This window comes from Ambystoma mexicanum, chromosome 6p (assembly GCF_040938575.1).
Source record: "Ambystoma mexicanum isolate Mex_15411 chromosome 6p, UKY_AmexF1_1, whole genome shotgun sequence".
NCBI lineage: Eukaryota > Metazoa > Chordata > Amphibia > Caudata > Ambystomatidae > Ambystoma > Ambystoma mexicanum.
Window position 1 is genome coordinate 90,493,513 of NC_090935.1, and position 24,871 is coordinate 90,518,383.

General features: G+C 44.3%; 1 protein-coding gene across 5 annotated transcripts in view; it reads left to right on the plus strand.

The window, feature by feature from the left end:
• The window catches only part of LOC138511228 (long-chain-fatty-acid--CoA ligase ACSBG2-like), a 1,364,724-nt gene that overhangs the window by 936,837 nt on the left and 403,016 nt on the right, over positions 1–24,871 (plus strand). For all 5 annotated transcript variants that reach the window (XM_069626768.1, XM_069626770.1, XM_069626769.1 and 2 more), the window contains one exon: positions 18,501–18,682. In XM_069626768.1, the coding sequence (XP_069482869.1) occupies positions 18,501–18,682 (182 nt within the window). The remainder of the gene's footprint in view (positions 1–18,500; positions 18,683–24,871) is intronic.

Sequence of the window (24,871 nt, forward strand, 5' to 3'; positions counted from 1 at the left end):
CTTAATGTTGAGTTTTGATATAATGCTTAATGTTGAGCCTTTGCCACCTCCCGTGGTTGTGCATGTGTTTACTGCTATGTATTCTTATATTCACGAGCATGTGAATCCATGCCAGACCCCATGCTGGAGAAGGAACAAGTTACGTACCTGTAACTGTTGTTCTCCAGCATGGGTCTGGCATGGATACACATGCGAACCCTCCCTCCTACCCCTCTGCGGCTCTTCACGTGGTTATACTGCCACTTTACGTGCTACCAAATCTGAGGATGGCTGCCAGAGGCAGGGTTTAGGGAGAGGGCAGTCATTGGCTGGGGGCAGTATGACCCAGAGACCAGTGATTGGTTACTACTGAGAAAGACCGCTCAGAAACAAAACTGATACCTATTTTGTCTTTACTGAGGATTCCTGGCCTGACGACTGGGAATATTCATGAGCATGTGAATCCATGCCAGACCCATGCTGGAGAACAACAGTTACAGGTAAGTAACCTGTTCCTTCTGACCCTGTGTCTGGCTACAGAAAAATTAAAGCAATGCTCCACCCACACGGTTGACGAAAACAAATAACATATTAGTGCCAGCTGTGACGAATCATGGGATTCAATCACTTCTCAGGGGGAGCCTAGGTAGGTGAGCCCACTATACAATAATCCCCCTAGGGATGCTGGCAAGCGAGACCTCACAGGGAGAGACTCCCCCTGAGGGACATGGACTCACGTTCTGCAGAGGAGCTCCCTAAAGCACTTTTCTTTTTTCAGAACATCGGGAACACCAGAGCTTCAGAGAAATCCATTCAACCAAGCCACTGTTTCTTATTGTGACATTTCATTTTCATTTCAAATGTTTGTTGACTTTAAAGAAACATTTGGGGGTGGTGTAGCTTGCATGCGCGGCATGTAGCCATGCTTCTCTTCAGCTCCTGCCGGTGCTCACAGAAATCCTGCGAAATATAGCGGTTCTACCGCAGCATTCATGAAATAGAAGGCAACAATAGTGAAAAGAAGCAGCAACTCATCCAGTGCAGTCTGACATTTGCAGGAGCCCCTCCGCATGCGGTAATTAACTTTGGTGCCTTGGGGCGGGAGGTGGAGGGGCAAAGGCGCGAAACCTGCACCACAAAGATGGCCGGCGGAGCACTCTGGAGGTAGCGGACCTCAGTGAATACATGAGGAGGAACATAGGGGAGGCCGCAACGGCACAGAGGCACCTGACAGGCGCCGGTATAGAGTTACACATCCGAGGAAGCAGGGCAGCAGCGGAGGAACTGCTGATCGCTACATACAGAAGGCACATGGAGACCCGCTGCGGATTACCAGGGCCCCACATTGCGAAAACAGTGAGGCAGGCGAAGTAGAGGGTAACTGCAACTAAAGGTGGCCAGGGACTGAGCCCAGCACCGGCAATCAACACTGTAGTGCTGCTAGATGCAAGGAGACGTAGCCTACGCAGGAGTGGGTATCGGCAGTTGGACTGCACAGAAGTGGGTTCCTTGGGGGCGGGGAGGAGAAAACTGGGTGCGGCTAGTGTGAAGCGCAGCCCGGTGAGATCCCATCTGCCATTGGCTGGCATCACAACGTAGGGAGACTGTGGAGGAAAGGCGGTCTGGAAGGAGCAGTGGCCAGTGGACTTGGAGGGTGCAAAAGGGCCAATGGTCGCAAGAGGCAGAGGGAGGACCAGAACGAGGTGAACAGAGACCGATGAGGGGCGACCTCCAGAGACCCGGAAAAACATTACTCAAATCAACAAATTAAGGTTCATATATAACATTTTGAAACATTAAAATGTAAGTACGCGCACATAAAAAAAAGTGCTTGTTGATCTGCTTAGAATCACATGCTGTGCATATGGCCCAGTGGTAACGGCAGAGTATTGCATCTTGTCTTTGGGGACCAAAAGGGGACGTCGGCATAGGCGTGTCTGTAACACTATCTCTATCGTGACGTGTAGTGTACCCAAAATCCCTCACGCGCCGAGGTCCCTCAGATTGTTTTTTCCGCTCAGATAACTGGTCACCCTATAGCAGAGCTCTTACATAAGAGACACTGTTTCGGTTATTCCCCTTTTAAGTCACTTCAATGGCAGGAACAACTTCGACAAAGACTGCGGGGGATTTGTCTACGGTGGTGGGTTTCGACGCCTAAGATCCAGGGGCTGAAGCATCCACGAGGCCTGGCCCTCTAGCCATCCTTCCAAGTAGGGAGAGAGGGGTCGGGTGGCCATATCTTCATTATGTCTTTGCTCTTTCCTCCTCTTTACCCTATAGGTCTGGTCATCTTTCCCTTTTCCTCTGGAAAGGACTCCTTTTAGGTTCTGCATAAGTGTAGGGTCAGACACCCGTGGAAGGACGAGCACAGGACGTGCAACTCCTGTCTCCCCTTAGATCACGACGAGAAGCGGTGTGCGGCTTGTAAACTCCTTCGGCCTTACACACTTGAGGAGCGCCGTGTAAAGCGGTGGGCCGCGTACGGTATGTTGCGGGCAGAACCCTCTTCTCCCCCCCCCCCCACTGCCACACCCGCCAAAAGTGACTGGGGCACCGCCGATGACCAAACATCCGTTGCGGGTGTGATAGACCTCGAGGTGGACACTTCTAGGTCTGCCACGCCTGTCCCCAACCCTTCAAGGCATGACACTAGTCTTGCTTCAGGGACAACACCCGGCGACAGGGGCGTAAAAAGAAAGCATTACACTAAACACACAACCCTTCAACCTATTTCGACGGGTACGTCGAAAAAGGTGAAAGCGGCAGCAGGGCCATCGAAAATTTCAGCAGATTCCTCTGATCGTTCAGATCAGCAGCCTGCCCCGTATCCGCAGCTGCTTTTTGCGACTGGGCATTCCAAAACAAACAAGGGCGCTACCCCTAAATCAGGTTTACACATTGAAGTGCAGAATTTTGACTCGGGGCGAAAAACCTACTGCTAGGCCCTCTAAAACCTGCGTTAGGCGGTAAATCTACCGATAGACCTTCGTACCCACTAACTCACTTGGGGCAAGCCGCAGACAAATCTATAGATACGCCATGGTGCCACGATTCTCGCAAGACCTACGAGGAAAGTCAGGAGCCTCTTTCCAACACCCTGAGTGACAAATTTCAGCGTTAAGGGGCGGAAGATGACGTTTTTCTACCCATAGGCCCTTCTGGTTCCTCTAAATGGACAAGGGAGAAATTTGAAGGGTGCATGGATTGTCTTGAAAAAAATTTGCAATTTTTCTGAACATCCTTCCCCGAAAAGATCTTGTGCAGAGCCTAATCTTAAATCGGCTTCACATTTCCAAGATCATCAGCCCTCGGTCCCCGCCCATCATGAATACATTGTTCAGATAGATACTTATCAGGACATTTACAGTGAAGATGAAGAACCTACCATGAGGACCAGCGGATGCCACGGACTATTGGGAAGAAACCCAGCAAGTGGGGACGGACCCATGGTCGCTCTCCCAACAAGATCTCTGTGCCTGGATTCTCCTCCGTCCACCCCGGCTCGCCAGGCCTCTCCTGTAGACGAACAAATGGCCTTCATTGCCATGTTGAGGAAGGCAGTAGATCACTCCCAAATCACTACTCAAGAAGCGGTACCCGAGCAGGACTTTGTAGAAGACCTTCTCAAAGAGAAACCCCTCCTCAAGACATGTCATTACCCTCCTTAATTCTGTTAAAAGATTGCCCCCCCTCCCTGGTATCGCCAGCTCAGACCCAGGCAGTGAACCCAAGAGTAGCAAAGTTATTTCGGCCAGCTCCTTTGGACCCTCAATACATTAAAGGGCACGCCACCCCCGATTCCCTGGTAGTGACTACCACCCGGAAACAGGCAGGAGTACCCCTTGCTACGGGGAGGCGCCTCAAGATAGAGAATCCAAGAGGTTGTATGCCTTAGGTAAGCGGGACTACCTCGGCTGCTGCATATACCACACGCATAGCGAATAACACTATGCTGCTGGCGGGTAATGCTGACTCTCAATGGAACCTAGTAGAGGAAGGTCTCCCGGAGGTCCCAGAACCCGTTAGGCCCAAGCTTCTCACCATTGTGGCAGAAGGCAAGCAGGTAAACCAGAATGCGATAAAGAACACTCTGGACACGACTAAAACAGCAGGCAGATCTCTGACCCAGGGCACTTTACTTAAGCGGCGTGCTTGCCTTCGTACCTCTGGTTTTAAGTCTGAGACAGACTCCTCTCATCAACAAACCCATTGAAGAAACTAACCTCTTCGGAAAGGCGGTCTTGGAGGCCCTGCAAACGACAAAAAAAAGAGCATGAGACTCTTAAATCCCTGCAACAGATTACTCAACGGGGAGGTCATTCTCGTCGGTCCTTTCGTGGGTAGTCCCGTCAGAACTATAGCACGGGAAACTTTAATGCTGGAATAACATCAGGAAGCCCCGCATACTACCCACCAGGGGGTCAGCGACGCGGCAAAGCCAGAGGTAGGAGGGCCCAATCCTAGAGGAGCCGCAGCCTCTGGTCAGAAATGACCATCAAATCCAGGTCCCCTGCCATGTCACCCCAGTCGTGGGGCGCTTAACATCTTTCCTCACGGCATGGGAGGGGATAACTTCAGACCAGTGGGGTCATAAAGAGGGTCGCCCACGGGTACTTCATGGAATTCACCCGACCTCCACAATTCAGACCACCACGCTCACGGCGCCTCTCACCAGACCATCTGTAGATGCTGAATCAAGAGGTGAAAGCGCTTCTGGGAAAGGACGCCATAGAAGATGTTCCTATTCTTCAGGTAAACAAGGGTATTTATTCAGTGTACTTCCTTGTACCCAAAAAGGACCTCAACATGCTCCCTGTTCTAGACCTGCACCCAGAAAACAAGTTTATAAAACCTCAAAGGTTTTGCATGGTAACGCTACAGGAGGTGATCCCACTGTTGAAATGGGGGGGACTGCATGGCAACATTGGACATGAAAGATGCATACTTTCATATTTCAATGTTGCCAGCACACAGGAAATATTTAAGGTTCATGATAGAAGACAGCCATTACCAATTGAAAGTGCTCCTCTTCGGCATCACCTCAACGCCAAGGGTGTTTACCAAAGTCCTGGCAGTAGCAGCAGCACACCTGTGCAGACTATCCATCCCGGTTTACCATTACCTCGAAGACTGGCTCATAATAGGGGACTCGTACAACACGTTTTTTTAACACCCAAAAGACCGTAGACCTTCTGTTCAGTCTGGGTTTCTCTATCAACGAGAAAAAATCCAGTGTAGTCCCCTGTCAAATAAAACCATTCCTGGGAGCTCTAATCCGGACGAAAGACTGCCTCGTCTTCCCCTCTGAGAGGATTCAGAACATGCTTTTTCAGATCCTTCAATATGTAGCCAGTCAGGAGATGACTGTGGGCAAAGCCATGTGTTTGCTAGGAATGATGTTGTCATGCATATACTTGGTTCCCCACGCGCGGCTGCGCATGCGTCCCATGCAAGAGTGGCTCAACAGCCAGTGGTGTCAGGGCAGCGGATAATGGGAATATCTGGTAGTTGTCTCGCCAGCCCTCGTTCTCTCTCTGCAGTGGTGGTCAAGGGAAAACCTCTTGTAGGGGAAAACATTCACCACCCCTGCAGTGGAAGCCACTCTCACGACAGACTCGTCTCTCACGGGGTGGGGGGGTGGGTTCACCTGCTTCAGCAGACAGCGCATGGAGTGTGGTCCCCACAAGTAGTGTCCAACCATATAAACTTACTGGAGCGATTAGCGGTGTTCAAGGCATTAAAGGCTTTTCAGATGCAACTACAGGGAAGACAGTGCTGATTCTAGCAGACAGCACCACAGCCATGTATTACCTGAACAAACAGGGGGCACTCACTCTCCAGGTCTATCCAAGCTGTCCCAAAACCTTTGGATGTGGGCTCTCAAACAGAAGATGTTTCTGTTCTCCCAACATGTTCCAGGGGAACTCAATCTTCTGGCAGACGTGCTCAGCAGAGATTTCCCTCTGCCCATAGAATACAAATGGTGGCTGCATGAAGACATTGTGTCCAACGTCTTAGCAGAATGGGGCTTCACAGAGAACGCCCAATGCCAATACTACGCCTCCACGTACCCCCAGAACACTCCAAGGGGAACGTTCTCTGGATAACATGGTCAGGGAAATTTGTCTACGCTTTACCCCCCCCCCCCGCGACTCCCCTTCTCAAGATGCACCAGAACCAGTTACCATGATACTGGTGGCCCCCATGTGGACCTGCCAACCCTCGTTCGCTCATCTAATGGAAATGTCCCTCTCCCCACCAGTAAAGCTATCCTGCCTGCCTGTACAACATGTCTCAGGGCAGGGTGGGAGACCCTACACCCATGCCCACAAACTCTGAACTTAGCAGCTTGGCTCCTAAGGTCATAGTTTGGACACCTACAGCTCCCTCAGAGGTGCATGGACATACTTAGGGAAGCTAAAAAACCTTAAGCCCGTTATTGCTATGCCAGCAAAAGGAAACGTTTTGTTATCTTGTGCAATATCAAGGGTGTCGATCCCATCGATTGCTCACCCACACACATTGTGCTGTACCTAACCCATTTGTTGGACACAGGGTTGGTCTTCAATTCCCTGAAGGTTCATCTAGCTGCTCTTTCAGCCTACATCACATCACAGGGTGTTGTGTGGAGGATACCAGTGATTAAGGACTTTATGGAAGGGGTTAAGAAGATGTATCCTCCCAGTTGTCACCAAGCTCCTGAATGGGATCTAAATGTGGTTTTAACCAGGCTCATGGGATCTCCCTTTGAGCCAATGCATAAAGCAAGTCTAAAACCTTACTTACAAAACGGCCTTCCTAGAAGGGTTAGTGAACTACAGGCTCTTTCTGTTCTAGACTTCTTTGTTACAGTCCACAGGGATAATGTAATTCTGCGCACTCATCCCAGATTTGCGCCTAAATTCATCTCGAAGTTCCATGTGAACCAATCGATTGAACTACCTACCTTTTTCCAGAATCCCACTAACATGGCCGAAAGAAGCCTACACACGCTAGATGTGCGCAGGGCAGTCATGTTCTACCTGAAGAGAATGATACCACTGAGGAAAACAAACCAATGTTTTGTTTCAGTGGCAGCTGGTAGAGAGGGGGATCCTGTCTCTAAATCGGCTATCTCAATGTGGATTGTCAAATGCATCACACTTTGTTTCTCTCTTGCTAAGAGAGAACTGCCCTTCAAGCCTAGAGCACATTCTACTCTGGGCACCGGGGCGTCCATAGCATTCATTGCAAATGTTCCCCTAGAGTCCATTTGCAAAGCGGTAACCTGGAGTTCTGTGTACACCTTTACAAAACACTGTTGCCTAGACACTCGTTCTAGGTCTGATTCTCAGGTGGGACAAGCAGTACTAAGACATCTTTTCTCTACTGGTTGTTCTCACAACCCACCTCCAACTCCGGGTACTGCTCGCTAGTCTATGCACAGCATGCGAGTCTAAGAAGATTAACAAGCATCAGAAGACATGCATTACTTACCGTTATAGCATTTCTGACGATTGCATCTGCTTAGATTCACATGCGCCCTCCCTGCTCGGGCTGGAAGGAACATAGACGTCTTACTACTTTCTCTCTTCATGTACTCACTCACAATAGCCTTGGGCTTCCTCATGGCAGAAGAAATGCAATCAGAGGGACCTCAGCGCGTGAAGAATTTTGGGTACACTACACGTCACGATAGGGATAGTGTTAGACCCGCCTATGCTAACGTCCCCTTTCGATCCCCGAAAGACAAAATGCAATACTCTGTGGTTACTACTAGATGTCGGACCATATGCACAGCTTTTGAATCTAAGCAGATACAATCATCAGAAATGCTATTACGGTAAGTAATGCGTGTCTTACCAATCAGATCTTCCCTGGTAACTGGAGTATATCGTGAGGGTCAACAGTTCTTTAGCAATATTTCAACAGAATGAACCCAGTCTGTTGTAACACTTTTATCAAATTAATTGTTAAGGAAGTTTCGTAACCAGCAATCATTCTCTCCCAAAACATCTCAGAAGATAACAAGTCTGTTGAGACAGTAAGGTGCCCTAAATATTTTTCTCCGGCATTTTGCGTCCCCCCACAGAACCTTAACAAATGCTTGATTGTCTTTTATTTTATTTTTTTTATCATTTCAATCTGGGCAAAGAGTTGTTGATCTCTCCTCACAACCCCAGCGAGCAAGAACTGATCCCGTATGGACCAGATTTAATCGGACTTTGAGGAAGTTCTGTCTCACCTTGGTGTCTGGAAATCTTAACGGATATCTTGGAAGATATGAGTTTCTTGTCATACTTGGATAGAGATACTGCTACGGTGGAGGACCTCATTTGGTCAATTGTCTTAATCCAATCTGTTGTGACTGCCTTCTTTGTCTTCATTGGGTTTACTGATGTTGTCTTCATCACTGCCACAACTAATGAGGATCTCCTGTACCAACCTCCTTGGGTCTTGTAGCACCAATGAGTGGTCCATTTGGAAGTGCACAAGTTGGTCCTCATAATGAGTTCCCAAAGGGATTGGCAAACAATCTATAAAGAGAGAGTAACTTCCAATCCTTCTGGGATTTCAGTGATCTTAAGCCCAACTCTAACCTCGGGCCTACCATCGGGGTGCCATTTGGCAAACCTAAGAGCTTCTTCCAAGTCTTGCCCTCGATTTTCTGCCAATCGAGGGTCCAGGCTATGGGTTTTGCCTCTGCCATACAGGAGAAATGGAATGATCTTTGCCATGTAAAAGCTCACCCTTGGCAGGAGAAAGAATTTACAAAATTGTCCAATGATCCTATGTAATTGTCAGGTTAACTGATTGGTCTTTGCTGTATACTCTGACAGAGTCTGATTTATTCTCAGGTGGTAGCGTATAGTGTTGATCCTAGATAGACTATTTCCTCTATCACCGGGATAGGCTCTCCACCCACCGTCCATTGGAACCTGCCTTCACTGATTCCATTATCACCAAAGATCACAATTTTCGACTTGTCTGGATTCACCTTTAAATCGCTGTTCTTCATGTAAGTATCAAGAACATTCAATAACCGTTAGAGGCCTACTGGTGTTTTATCCATAAGAACAATGTTGTCCGCATACACAAGCCATTTAATGGCCTGGAGCTGATTTTAACACTCCACATACCTGCAGAGTCGACCTCTTATCCAAAATCGACTAGATAATAATTGAAAAGAAAGGGGGCAATCATGCATCCCTGTCTCACCGCTCTACCGGCAGGGATATGTTCTGAGAGGTGGCCTTCATTATTTAATCTAACTCTCACGGTTTTACTCTTGTGGAGAGAGGCTAGAATATTGATCAAAGGAGTCAGGGCGCCCCTAATGGCAAGCTTGGACCATAATCGCTCTCTATTGACCAAGTCAAAGGCACTTGACAAGTCAATAAAGGCACAGAATAGCCTTGATGTTTTCCTCCCTTCTTTGTTGTTACACAGGGTAGCCAATACTATGCCATTAAGGGAAGTGGAATATTCCTTATGAAGCCCCGTCTGCTGTTTTGGTAGAATGTTACTAGATGTAGCCCATTTCTCCAGTTCTCTTAATATCAGGCTGGCGAAGATCTTGCTTTCCACGTCTAATAAGGTGATTGGCCGATAATTTATTGGTTTCTTACGGTCCCCCTTTTTTAAAATGGGTATAATTGTAGCTGACTTCCAGGATGATGGGATAGTTCTTTTCTCTGTTATTCCCCAGTGGAGTATATACAGGATACGTGCCCACTTTGTTGGATTTCCCTTTAGGACTTGGTAAGTCAGGCCACTAGGGCCTGCAGCTCTCGATGAGGAAGGTTTATTCATTAACTCAACGATACCCTCTTCCGTGATATCCCAAGACCAGGATGACATAGGGACATTGAATGCCGGCTCCCTCTGAGGTTAAAAATATTTTTCCGTAAGGTAGGTGACCCAAATAGCCTCAGGCATGCAGTTTGCCTGTATGGTCTCCTGGTCTTTGTCCCGGGAATTTACTAATGCCCAGAAGTTCTGAGAATTACTTGTCAATACCTTGAGCATAGACTCCCCGTCTTTCTACAGACGGTTCACATGTCATTGTTTGGACCATTTTTTGTAAGTGCACTTAATGCTCTTGATTTCCTCCGACAGCTGTGCCCTATCCGCGATTTCCCTCCTTCCTGCGTTCACCAAACCTCGCTTCTCCCTCTTCTTTAGCCTTGTCATCTCGTCAAATGTGGGTTTATATACTACTGAACTGAGGGACGGCAGGCATGGGCTAAGGGCAATCAGCTGCCCATAGTAAATCATGGAAAGTGCAAGGTTTAACATTCTCTTCTAAGTCACTGGGTATGGGATCCTTTTGAAGCTGATCAAGGGCTTCATTTAGTAGTATGCCATCTTTCATGTACTTTACTAAACAATTTTTCTGGGCATTAACTGCTACTACTCACTGCCATAGATCGATTTATTTTTTTAATTAAAGCTCCATTCTAGTGAGGCTTCTAGGTGCCTATGGTCACTGGCGCCACATTCCCAGACTATAAAATTAGCACATTTCGTAAATCGGCTGGAAGAAAGAAAAATATAGTCCAGAGTGCATTCTGACTCCCCTCGTGACCATGTACTTGCTGGAGGCATGTCTCTCCATCAATAGACCCATTGACGAACTTCAGGTTCAGGAAAAGGGCACCTACCTGGCAATTTTTGCAGGCGACAATAGCACATGATACCAGTATTGTGTGCTAGGCTTCTGATTGCTAGTCTCTATGTTTTGTAATGGGATCTTGTGTTTATCCTCAAGTTGTTCAATCTCTTTCATACATCTGTTTTCAAAAACAGCAGGTTCAGCATTATGACTGGCACTAGGTGAATAAAAAGTTGAACAATTGCGTAAACCTTTGTCTCAATTGTTTGTGGATATTTTCTTTCAGACGTTTAAAAAATATTATCACAACATTGCTTCAGATGAATCTTGTGCAATCATTATTAAAATTGACTGAAACCTAAGACGGTCATGATTGTTGGTAGGCACGTAGCCCAGAACCTTTTCCAGAATATTGATTTCTGCAGGTGTAGGTACATATTACGTAAATTGATTTAAAGAGACTCCTGCTTCTCAGTCGGGGCATGTTCTCCCAATCTGTTCGTACTTTCTCTAGAAAATGTTGGTGAGATCAGTGCCTCTTGTTCCTCTTTTGCGTTGATTAGCTCTTCAATTGCCAAATCTTCCTCTCCCACGAGCGGAGCCTCTCTGAGGAATACTTTCCTATTGGTGTGTGCCATCTTTAAAAGGACTAGTATTGCTAGAACTATGATGCATTTCTAAACCTGACTTTATTTGGAACATTCTGATACTGTCTGAACTTTTACTAGGATTGTAGCCTTGTCTATCTGAAGGCTTTCTCATGGCTGAAGTTTGATAGATCTTTTCTCATGCAGCATATTCTCTCACAGGCGGTGAACTCAATTTCTCAATCTCAGTGAGGATTTAATCAAGGACATTTGTCCAAAATATCAAGTGAGGCAAATGTTGTTCTCATTTGCCAGTGTCTGCAGGTCTAATGTAATCTTGTCTGTCATTTCTCTAGCTGTATCAATGATCAAAATGACTCTCTTCCACATTTATTTGCGATCTAACTCCATTGTATCACAACATTTTTGTTATCAATGAAGAGACACAGTTAATTTCTCACTATAAAACTGTGGTAGCTCTGTTTGTGAGTCTTTCAATTGAAGTAATTCTTCCCGTTTAGGAATCGAGAATTGGGAATTCTCGCCTTCTCCCAGAAGTGTTGATCTTCATGTAGGAAGAGGTTATGGCACAGTCAGAACAGGTACTGTGGAAAAGAAGTGAATAGGTAGTGTGCTTTTTTTTAATGCTGTCGGAAGTGGCTGATGCAAACGAGTGATTGAACGTCTCATTGCTGTCTGTGGCGTTGTTGGGTCTGCTCCTCTAGTATCCTTCACAGTGCAGGAGCCGGAGGGGAACAGCGTGAGAGCTGGAGTCTGGAAGAGAGCTGTGAGCTTTACCCTGTTTCCTGAGCAAGTGGTGTGTGCGGTGCCCAGCGGCGGCTGCGAAAAACTACCCATTTCTCTCTAGCGTCAATCACACTTCTGCAGCGGAGAAGCAGTGATCAGACCTCACGGAATACTACCGGCACAGTGTATACAATGTCCAGCGAGGTATTCAGGCATTGATAAACACAGCCCTGGCTTCATAACAGTGGTGTCTCGGATCCCCTGTTTTCCATTTCTACCCGCATTTCATGAATGTGTTTGGGTGACTGCAGGGTTACGTAACGCTTCTCTTTGAGCCCATTTCACGGTTAGTTGTTGGTGACCTTGTGGTGCAGTAAAGCCTCCATAATGAAACGCAGTGGCCCTCGTAAAACTGGCCTGTGAGGTTCTAAAGCAAGCACTGGGAAGAAAGAGGTTAATGTTTTAACTAATCTTAAAAACAAAGAATAAAATGACTGACTACTTGCCTGTGAAAAAAATGTCAAGTAACGCGACTCAACAGAAGATAACATCTCCTGAGCCTTATCTCTCCCCTTCTAAAGCTTCACCACAGATGAACTATGCGGCTACCTCTGTATCCCTGAATACCGAAGCCTCATTTGTTTTGCCGGCAATTGATATCAATTCACTGTTGAAAATGTGCTCCGGTTTACAGAGGGCCTCATTGGGAGGAGAGAAGGTGTTACCGTTACCTTGTACGCGAGGGATAGATAATGTCTGAGTCATCTATCTGGTTTGCCGGATCTAATGACTTTGGCATCCTCCTCAAACTCAGCCACCTGCTCTGATTCAGACGGCTTTGAAAACTCAAATCAACCGATACAACTTTGTATGCAGAAGAACGTTGTAAGGATAATGCCCATTTGATCATGCCCATACTGGCTTCACTGGAGGCAATATTGTCAAAGCTAGTTAAAGATCAAACTGACATAAAGGCAATGGTCACTACAATATCTGCCATAGTTTTGAAGAGCGCTGAATCCTGTAGAACACAAATACCTATACAGACTTTTACGACGCCACATTGGCACCACGTTTAATCCAGGACAGATGTGTTAAAATGGCCATAGCTAAAAAAACCTGTGAATAACTTTGTCATCGATTCTCAAACTCTCTACCAGTGATGGCGCCAATATTGCGCCTCCATCATTTATCTTTCAGGCTATGAATATGAGGAAAACTTTATTCCATCTAAAGATACCTCATCCTTCATAGAAGTCCCTCGACACCCCACAACGCCATGCTACTAGCCCTGATGGTGAAGACCAAGGGAAAGAAGCATTCAAGATTAAACAACCTAAGAAAAAGCTAAAGAAGACATCTACTTTATGAAGGAACTGGCAGATGGTACTAAAAGAACTGATAGGCTGTGTGTGGCTCCACTGTCAACATCAGAGTAAAGCTGTGATCCCACCTAGTCCTTCCAAAAACTATCCTAACACCATTGAAGGGATTCAGCACTCAACCGATAGACAAAAACTCTTCTCAAGCCATACCTAGATCAGATCTAGACCCAGCATTGGCTAACTCCACTCTACCATCAAGTAATAAGACAGTTGGCTATCCTACAAATAGTGTGACAAAAAGTGCTCCGACTCACAGGGAGGACCTTCAAGTTTTGGGAAGATGGGTTTTGTTTCAGGAGAGGAGTCCATCAATATATAGCCCTACCCTGAATCAATCTTATTTACTATCACTCTTCAGTAAAGTCAGCCATTTAAATATAGTTACCACTCGAGACATTATTAAGATTGAACTACCTAGAATTGGCAGTGAAACTAATTGGCCTATAGTTGAATTCTCCTCCCCTTTGATGGTGGCATTGGTTAAGCCCAAAATAAAACAGCTGGAAACTTTGGGTCTTTCCCTAAAAGTTTGCAGAAAAACTAAAAATGTAACTAAGCACCCTGAGCATTCCTTGGACTTGGTGAACAATGGTAAAAACTCAGAAAGTAGTGCTTATGTTTTCCTTAGAGCCTATTGGAAAAGAATATGATGCATATCACTGGATATCTGAGCCTTTACAGGGTACTTCTAATTGACAAATTCCTGTGAGAAATATGTTGAATTGTATGTCTTGGAACACGCGTGGCCATGGTTCCCATCTGTGGAAACCAAGAAATATCAAGTACTGACCACCTCTTTCTACAAGAAACCTGGCAGACAGTCTCTTTTTTTGTAGATGGTTATACCATCCTCTATGGCCATGCTATTCCCTCTGCTAAGGGTAGATCTAGTGGTGTATTAGCTATTGGCTGTTAGGCTAATCTACTAATAAATGCTTATACAGGCCCTAGCAGCTCCCACTATGTGCTCTCAGCGCTATTCCAAACCACCCCGTCTTCACTTGAGAAAACCCATCTTTTAAATATCTGACGCTCCTTCAGGCCTTTCTACAGATTACATTTTAAGGGTAACTAAAGACCTGGTATTTCAGTGGTTTGAATCTAATTGTATCGGACGAATAATGATTGTAGGGGATCTGAACATAAAGGACTTGCATTTACTCCTAGAAAATATGTGCGCTTGATGACAAAAATGGAATCTAATATTGGAAGCATTCAACATGGAATGCGCATGGCTTTGAAGTAAAGGACTTTAATCTGAAGACGTATGCCTGGTCGAATGGAAGTAGCCACTCGCATATAGATTTTTATTGTCAATACAATAGAAATTAAAAAGTATCACCCTATCGGTTTACTGAAAAATGGTGTGACAATAGCATCCTGTTCTGGCAGATTAGCATTTCCGTATTATCTAGGTCTAACCATCTCCGTGGAAAGTTTGAAGTGAATAGTTGGGGCAACAGCATTAGATGGATAGCTACCAAAGTTAAAAAAATAAATGGCATGCTATTGGAGAATAGTAAATATTTGACATTGCAACTGAAGAACAATGATGGATACTTTGGTGCAAAATATTAAGTCCAGTATTTGTCTGGAGACGTCTAAATCATCTGACAAATATAATAAATTACATCTAAATCCTTATGACTTTGATAAACGAAGAAAGAAAAAAGCCTACAGGAGAGCTAGGGCCAATGTAGGCAGGGATGCCTCTTTGCCAGAAGATCAGAAAAGCCTTAATATAACGAATCTGAGAACACGCTACAAGAACTGGCTTCGCCAATATAAACAATCGCTGCATAGAGCTAAATCGCAATTGTTTCTGGAATAGCTTACATTCCAGAATAAGCATACATTTTGGCAACGTTTTAATGAGGGCAATACTACTGCCACTTCAGTGGAATTAAATCCCATTGCTTCTTTAACCTAGGACTAAGATATTAATACTTTGTATTTTACCATGGACGATGTTCTGTCCTCAGATGGCTCAAATAACACCAGAGGCTGCTCCAAATTCATGGATTACGATACAGATGATACAAGAAGCATCATTATTAAACTGAAATCATCAGGCGCCCCGGGACCCGATGGTATCCCTAGTATACTTTACAGAGGAGACCCAGATTTTTGGTCGGAAATCCTCGTATTTAGGATGATAGAGGCCACAGGTATAACCCCCAATACATGGCATGTCTTCATACTTGTCCCCATTTTCAGAAAATGTACACAGCTAGTGCCTGCTAACTAGCGGTTATTACCGTAGCAGTAGTCTATTCAGAAAATATTTGCCTCAATACTATTAAAAAGCTAACGAAATGGGTAAATGAAAAAGCACTCCTAAAACCATTTCAAACAGGCTTTCGCAAAAATTATGGAACGATGCGCAATATTCTATAGATTCAATATCTTATGGCAGGTTCCAAATTAGGCGTAAGAAAAATAAATCTCTTGCTGCTGTATAGATTATAGCTTGGCCTTTTGATAGCGTCTCTCGACAATTACTATGGAATAAACGCGAGAGGTGGGCAATTGACCCATGCTTACTATATTATATCCAGGGGTTATATATTAACACAACAGTTTCAATACGCATAAATCAAATGGGTGAAATGACTAGCCTGTGTAGTACAAATCAGGCTTAAAATAAGGTGTGCCCTAGCTCCTATATTAACTTAAATGTGGCTGATCTTCCTGTTGCCTTAGGCAAAATATGTAACTTCCCTCCTAATATCAATAATACTTCCATAAGTTGGCTTGCATAAGTGACCAATAGTCGTATTTGATCTAACCCCAATAGGGATGCAAAAGAAAACCAAATGACCATTAACACTAAAAAGACAAATATCATGCTTTGGAATGGTACTGCCTTAAGGAAACCCAAATCCTTACTCATTTGGAAATTAAATGATAATGTTCTTGAGGTAGTCGAGTATTAATGCTATTTAGGTTTTAATATCAAAAAGAAAATATTGTATCATGCAGAAATGTGTGTTCTGCGTATTTGGAGAAAATTATCCGCCGCTAAACAATACATTGGTAAACGTGGAGGCTCTAATATTTTGGCTCTTGGAGATATACAAAGTAAACATTGTACCAAGTCTAATGTGTGGTCTGGCGTCGTTGTCCCAAACCCATATTAAATGGTGAAACAAAATATAAGGCAAAATCTTAAGTATTATAAATCGCCCTTCATCTACTTCGGTTGAAGATCTGAGGCTAGAATATTGCCTTACTTCACTTATCACAAATTGGGCAGTTCAGCACACATTATTTGATCTAAAAATGAGGCCTAGCCAACTTAACACCAACTAATTATTAGCTATGATGGGCGCAGCAGACCTCAACGAATGAGTCCCTGGTGGAACTGAGGTGCTTTTCCATTGACTATTTGTTTAGCCTAGAAAATACACTAGAGGAAGCTGTGTCAAACCCCTCCATAGAGATAACAAAGAAGAAAAAAGCCAAAATGAGAGGGAAGGTTGGAAACATTGAAAAACTATCTAAGACCAGTAGATATGTTGAATATGCTACTCGGGGTATCGCTTCCGATATATCCTTCTCTTACCTAACCAAATTGTGTTCGAAAACATTGAAGCGTTTTATTTTAAGGGCGCATCTTAATCTACTTGAAACCATGGACCATCTGGGAGTTTGTGAAGCTCCCTGGTGTTGACTATGCTGTGAATCTGTTGATACGTAGACCTGTTCGAACATCTTGCCAGAGAATGGAGAGCCACTATAAAAAAGGATACTCTAACACTTGCATAGATTTTAGACTGATTCAGGCCAGTTTTGGAATACTTTGCTTAGAGGCGATTCAATAGTTACCTAATCAGGCTTTTATGTATGGAAATAATGTCTGAAATTAGTGGATTAAGATTAGTTTTCTTTCTTTATGATTCGGTCACATATTAATGATATAGTTTGACTTTTCCTTTTAATGTGTTTAACGCTTGTTTAATAGCCAAATTGCACATTAAAGAATACAAAAAAAGTTTAATGCCATATCTGTTATAACTTTTACACTTGTTTGCCATATTTCAAAACAAGTTCAGAAGGTTAACTCGAGTCTTCTAATAACCGGGACTCTTTTAAATCTCTAAAAATAGTCTCCCGACCGATGGCCGTCCTGGAATGATCTCAACGACAAGGAGACACCCTAGGGAAATAAATTGAGGGCTGCCCCTAGGAAACTGTCAACTATAAAAAAAATGAAGCCTTCACATATGCACCAAATAGTTGTTGGATAGAATAGTAAAATACACATTTTATTAAATTCTATTGAACTTTTTTTGTCAATATACCACAATTACAAATGATTGAGTTGAATCAAATACATACTGACAAGTGCATAGACAACATTGTATACAAAATCATTAACGCAGATCCTATGAATAAAAAAAATACTGGCCGCACGTATCTAGCCTAGAGGATTTATTATTCATTAAACATATCAATATAAAAATCTATAGGTGTCAATCCTTCGGGCCTAACTTTCAAATTGTTAACATTCTAACTACAGCTCCCTATGTGGAACACTGTATGCACTATGGGCATCAGTGGGACAGCTTTAAAATGGACTATCTTGTTTAAAAATTAGCAGAGCAGTAACGGCGAAAATGACAAGAAAAAAACGTATCACTAAAGAACGTCTGATTGTTCATACAAAAAGCAACGTAAAGGTACTTTGCAACTGGTATAAAGTTTTTTGATGTATGCGCACAGCAAGTTCTGATAACATTGCCGCTAACCATGCTACATCATTGGGCATTGTATATGTTGTCTATGCTATTGTCACTTTATGTATTTGATGACATCAGTCCTTTTTTAATTGCATAGTATAGACAAAAAAAATAATAGAATTTTATACAATTTGTATTTAACTATTCTACCCAGTTGTTTATAGTTTTCTGATGGGAAACGTTTTTAAAAATAAGCCAGCAAAACATTTAGGGGACTGTTGGTTGGCACATAAGACCCCCAACATGGAATTCCGACACAGGGCGGGGGCGATGGTGCCCTAGGTCAAGCTGTGGATCACAGTGGAGTCTTTGTCTTAGAATAGGCAACCTGGCGCGTATAGCCTCATGGTTCCTTCGCTTATTTCTATTTATCAGTTTATTCATTTTATTCACATCCAGACTCTCCAACATGCTGCAGAATCATCCCTTTACATTCTGCCTTGTTCTTTCCTTTGGTCTGCAGGGCTCCTTGGTCACCACTCTGCGAGAAGTGCGGCCGACTGGATTTCTAGGTGTGCCACGGGTCTGGGAGAAAATCCAGGAGAAGATGAAGGCTCTTGGAGCCAAGTCCTCAATCATCCAAAGGAAGGTGGCTTCCTGGGCCAAGGGCATCGGGCTGCAAGCCAGCTACAACCTCATGAACGGGTAGGTCTGTCACTTGGAGTCTTTAACCAGCAACACCTGAGTCTTCCCATTTTACTTGAACATTGGATTTTTAACACCTTTCTTCTTTTCTTGACCTGAACACACTACACTCTCCATGAATTTGCGTTACTATATTTTAAACTTTTGTGATCCTGAACTGCAAATTATCTCACAAGATCGAACTGTTGAAGGTTTACTTCTTAAACCCTTCATCTTTTCTTCAGTTCTTTTTTTTGAAAACTTTCCCTACCTACCTGTCCCTGCTTGGAATGTAGACTGCATCTATGGCCAGATACTTTGGGGCAAGCAAATCATTAATGTCTTTTGTGGTTGTAGCGGCTGCATCTTCTGCCCCATAGTAAGTTTACATATTCTGTTTCTCTACCTGTACGACTTGTACTTGATCTGTGTGCTGTATGACTTTACCTTTTTCGCAGGGGAGCTCTCTGCAATATGGACTTGCAAGATAAAGGGTAAAAGCAGACTACTTGATGATGCCCAGTAGGTGCTGAATGTTTTTTAATCCTCTGACGCTAGACTTTAACAACCTCTGAGAAATTGCATCGCCATGTTGTGTAGTGGAGCTAGATCTCTTGGTATAGTGTATGATGCGTTAAGGGACGTGTCAAGAGGGGTGGGGTCCCTCTTACCCTGAGGTGGGAGGCCTAGAAGGGTGTTGATCAGAGGGTTCCATGTGAAAATGTCACCATGCAAGAATGGGGCTGTTTTTTTGCGGCGACATGATCATATGGAATCTGCAGGTGACGCCCCAGCCACCCCCACATTTTTTTTGAAGGGAGCAGTGGACACCCCTGCAACCGTCGCTCCCATTTACCCCATATTTTGTCACCATAAATGTCGCCTATACCGTTTCCTAGAGACTATATGTATGGAGACATTATTTATGGGGACAATATTACCTGATACCGATCGGAGCCAGTCGCTGGGTGTGAGAGTTGAAGTTCCCAGACTATTCTCTTCGCTTGCATGAAATGAGTACCACCTTGTCTAGCCCCATACCTGTACTGTACAATGCTAGCCAGTCTCTTTTCTGTCCAGTAGGACTTTAACATCCAGCATGTCTAGCAGTGAAAGAACAAGCACGCAACCTGCTGGAGACCATGGTGAGATTCCAATGCATCAAAGCAACCCGTTCATCAGCCCAGTAGAAAAAGAATGCACCGGGAGGTGGACCAGCACAAGAAATGTGACCGCAGCGTTAGTGAATATATGGAGCAGTCTCCATAGGTTTAAAAAAAAATCCCGAGACCATGTTTCCTGCGACTGGGCGGCAGAGGGGTCCCATGGGCTAACCGGCTTCCTAAACATGCTGGGCATACTTAGCCCAAACTGGAACATTGATTTTTGATTACAGCAGGCTGCCATTACCTTGCACCTTCTGACCCACGTTTGAGAAGGGGGGGTTGGGCTTATGTCCCCTCTTCCGTTTGATCACTTGTGACGCCTCATTTGGGCAAAGGAAAGACATTGATTGGACTCGGGAACCAGGTAACAGAGAACCAATTGAGTGGGAAGGGGGCAGGATGAAAAGGGACACAGGAATCAAAAGGTGTGGGCTAATAGGGTGAAGTCACGGGGAGAACCACCAAGTGGAGGAAGGGCAGTGCAGCAGACAGTGCAAGGTGAGGTTGGTGGGAGAAAATGGTACTTGGATTTTAGTGTGCATGCAAGGTGTGTGAGTGGGACTTTGTGAGAGAGTAAGGGAGTAAATGAGAAAGTGTCTGAGGGAGCAAAAGGAGTGTGACTGTGTGTAGAGGGGAGTGTAGCAGTAATAGTGTGGCGAGGGAGAGCCCAGTAGTAAGTGTGGCGTGACAGTAATAGTGTGGTGATGGGTGTGGGGTAGTAATTGATATGGCATTTATTGTGCCTGTACACAAGTGTTTCTCTGTGTGAAGAGGGGGTAATAGTGCGCAGCGAGGGGATTGTAGTCGTAGAGAGCGAGCCTGGGAGGGACAGAACAGAAGTGAGTGCGGGAGACAGGGAGAAGAATAATAGAACAAGGTGAGGGAACCAGGGAATTAAGACAGGGGCATGAGTATCTCAAATGCACCCATCTTGAAGTTGCACTAATTTGGGGAAGTTGAGTATGGACCCCCACTAGATTGTTCCCGGAGTACAATAAAAAGGGGGCTTGTTTTTTGGCCCGGACTGGCAGGATTTTGGACAGTAAGGGGAGAATGATCTCGAGAACAAGTTTGGGGATGTGTGGGAATAGAACCAACTAGACGATATGGAGAGGGACAAACCTTAGCAAGCCTGTTGCGATTCTCCTAATAGAAAGCCTTAAACTGGCTTAGAGTTGATGTGATCTTGAGGCCTTCTGTGGCAAAGTGGCAAATATGCCGCTGGTACCAGCCTTCAGCTGTCATCTTTTTATCGTCCATCTAATGTGCTTCTGTAAATTGTACCAGTTAACACAATGCTCTAGTGACTTGTATGAGGATTACGTTTGTTCCAGTGAACTACGTGGAGGGCATGAACCAATCTGTAAGAACATACTATAATTGTCTGGTTGTCTGATGCCAGTTAATTGTGCCATATGTGGATCTATGGATGCAATCAACAGATGTACTAGTGAATACAGCGCTCCAGTGTCCTGAGCTCTTTGGAATTCACCATGGAACTTTGGCTGCTGAACCAATTTGCACAGAATCCAGAATGTTGGAACTCAATTGAGAATGAATCGCATATCAATGGGTAATTGTGCCGTGTCCTAGATGCCTTACTCTACAGTATGTGACAGCAATTACCTGCCAGTGCACTGCAAAGGGAAGGAAGTGACAGGAATATTGCCCGATTTCCCTGGGTGGCTAAGCCTCAGTCTTGATCATTATTGGCTCAACGCTGACTATGTAGACCTGTGTATTTCTGCCCAGCTCCTAAGATAGTTTTGCCTAATAAATATCTGAATGTTGGTGAGATTCTGTGTCTATGCACAAATTGGAATGCCAGTCAGACTTATAAATTTGAACTATATTGGAAGTTTTGCTGGTTGTACATTATTACAAAATACTGACATTTGTAGAAGCCTCTGAATTCTGTTTGACTAGCCAAACCAGTCAGTAGTGCTTTCATATTTTGTCTAAAGTGTTTCGTTGCAAGATAACAATGATTTGTTTGTTTTCCTTGGATGGCTTTTTACGACAAGTGCCACTAAACCTCCTTAAGTGATTAGGAAGGGACACCTATACATATATTTCTTTAATGGGTATTCAGGAAGTCCTATCCAAGCCTGATAATATGGCTCCTCGTGTCTTCTCATGCACCACCTTCTGGGGGTTCTTCCTTACCTCACTTAGTGAGCTCACCTCTGCCTCCAAAGGATCTCAGTGCAAACGTTCCACCCTCTCTGGTCCTTGATCAGTCTTTTCCCCTGGAGATCGAGGACACTGGGGTACGAAGTGCTTCTCTCCTCCAAATGTTTTCATGAGTGTGTTATGGGGGTGTAAATAAAATTCCTAGAGCCCCCCCTTCTTGCCCCACCTATGAAGCTGGTCTTCTGGAAGTGGTCTCCTCCATAAAATGTGATCTGATGTATATACCCAGTCCTCCTGTCCTCTAGGAGGTGAAGCAGAGTTTGGAAACCCCACCCCAGCTGGTCCATCCCACTAATAATGGTTGAATTCATATTTCTCCATGTCCCCGGAAGAAAAGCAGTCCTTAAGTGATCTCCCCGCTCACTGGGCAGAAAGTACTGCAACTCTACATGCTAGTGGACCTACCTTTTCTTCCTCTCGGGATTCCCCGACTTCTCATGAGCAGGGAGAAAGACTACAATGCTCGAGGAGAGGGTGCATCTTTATCAGTGCCCTAAATCTGCTTATATTCTATCCCATGAGCCTGTTCTTTTGAACTTCATGAATATTTCAGAATTTGTCGTAACTTTCACAAGAAATCAAGGGATAGTGAATGCTCGCCCCCCCACCACCATGTTAGTCTGCGGCTGGGCATCTGGACAGTGGTGCTACCTCGCTCCCCAACTTTCCATGCACCTGAGTAAGGAAATTGCTAAGTTCCTTCAGATCAGTGTGGTAAAAGATCTCCCTGTTGGACTACAGGAATATTTCTCACTTCTGTTTTAGGAAGAAGACCATTGTATGCAGACCATTCTGGACCTTTCAGGTACTGTCCATGCTTTAAGGAAGGGGTTTGATGGTGTGAAATAAATCTTCAAAATATGTTCATGCACCATTTTTGTCACATTTTCATAAATTCCTCAGTGAGAAGTTACTTTCAATCCTGGTCCTACCATTTTGACCGAAGCTCTGCATCCAGAATTTCTACCAAAGCAATGACAACTGTAACCATGCTTATATTGGTCACAGTAGGTATAGATCTGTGGATCCTCTGCAGGTAAATAGAGTATTCGCCCCCGTCCGTCTCCCCAGTGGACGAGATAGCCCCTGTCAGGCAAGGGAGGAGAGCCTGCTCCGCAAGACCCTCCATAGGGTTCTGCGGAAATGGGACGTCACTCGGAGTAAGTTGCCTCTAGGGTACAAGGACTCTCATTCCCATGAGGAACTCCCTATAACAGCAGCAATATCTGCTTATATGGGATTATCTTCTGTATCAAGTCAAATGTCTTCTTTGCTATTGACTTCAGGTAATGATGGATCAACTAGAAAATCTGAAGCCAAACTGAACAGCCATTTGCATTCTGACATATATGTACAGACACATAGATTGAGGAAGAGAAGAGAGCCATACAAGAGCTTAGCCCTTATGATTTCACTGTTTAAATCCTCTAATCTCCTTATGAACTTTCCCAACCACATTTTCCTCGGCCCTAGTGTTGCGCTACAGAGCCGACAATTTTTATTGCCGATGGATCCCTCTGAGACTCCACATTTTGTAGGGAGCCTAGTAATTTAAGCTGAAAGCGCCTATAAAAAACAATATTTTGTCCCCGGAATCTCAACATGGAGGACTGCATCTCCTTATATGGCCCCTCAGGTGTGTGGTTAGCTCCCTTTGTAGTTTATGCAATGACATTATCTGCATATCTTTCCCCATTTTACAATGTTCATTTTGTTGTACGCGAGTCCATTTCAGCAAGAATCGTGTCACATCACTCCACAAAATTGCTCAATGCTTTGTCATAATTATTGCTTAAAGATATATTAATTTCTACAAAAGGTGAACCCGATGGTGGAACCAATATTGCTTCAGCCTGTTCTATTGTGTCTAACCCCATTATATCATGACCCATCCATGGCATATGAAGGCAGCGCCCTTGTTAAAATGTGATTGGTATCTAAAATATTCTGGTCTGCTTCAGTACGTATTTGGTGTTTTTAAAATGTTAACGTTTATGTACTTTTTTTACTCTTGCAAGCCACTTTCGGTAATGTCACCAGGATTAAGGAGGAACTAATGCCATCTGGCTCAAAGGTCAAGTAATACTTCCTGTGATGTTATCAGGTCTGTAATGTCATTTCCGCTACCCCAGTTACTTTGGTGAATTGACGTCCCTGCTAAGTAGATCTGAACTTGGTGACGTGAGGCAGCCCTTTTGTTCGCAACTGTCTGTATTTAGTGTCTGGCATTGACACCTTGTACCTCTTTAAAATGCAAAACTCCTCTTGAACGTAGGACCTGCATTCAAAATTGAATAGCCGCTACCTAATGACCAATTGCTGCAATCCCCACAATCTGATTCCATGTGCCAGCCAGCTCGTTGGTGGTTCTTTCACCTTCACACAGTGATTCTGTACTAGATAAGTGTCACTACTCAAGCTACTCACAGTTCTGCTGATGCATGATTGTTTACCAGTCTTATTTCAGTTTAATTTACCCATACATCTAGCCAGCTGAACTTCTAAATACAGAACCATATGGACTCAAACTATATCTGGAAGCACCAGGCCTTTGTAATGCTGTTTTGTAACCCCAATCAATTTCACAACGATACTTGGATAACGTCAACATGTTTTAATTCAGAACCAAAATATTTCATGTTGTGTTTTATGTTCAATATTTCCTGCTTTTGCAAATACTCGATACTTAATGCCATTTTATCATATTCCAATATTGTTCAAATAACACAAACCCTCTAGATGGTCACTAGATAGCAGGTCAGCCCTATAAATGATGGATACTTCCATTTCATTCCACCAGTCTCTGGTGTATTCATTTTCAACACTATTGTTTTATAAAAACTCATAAGTC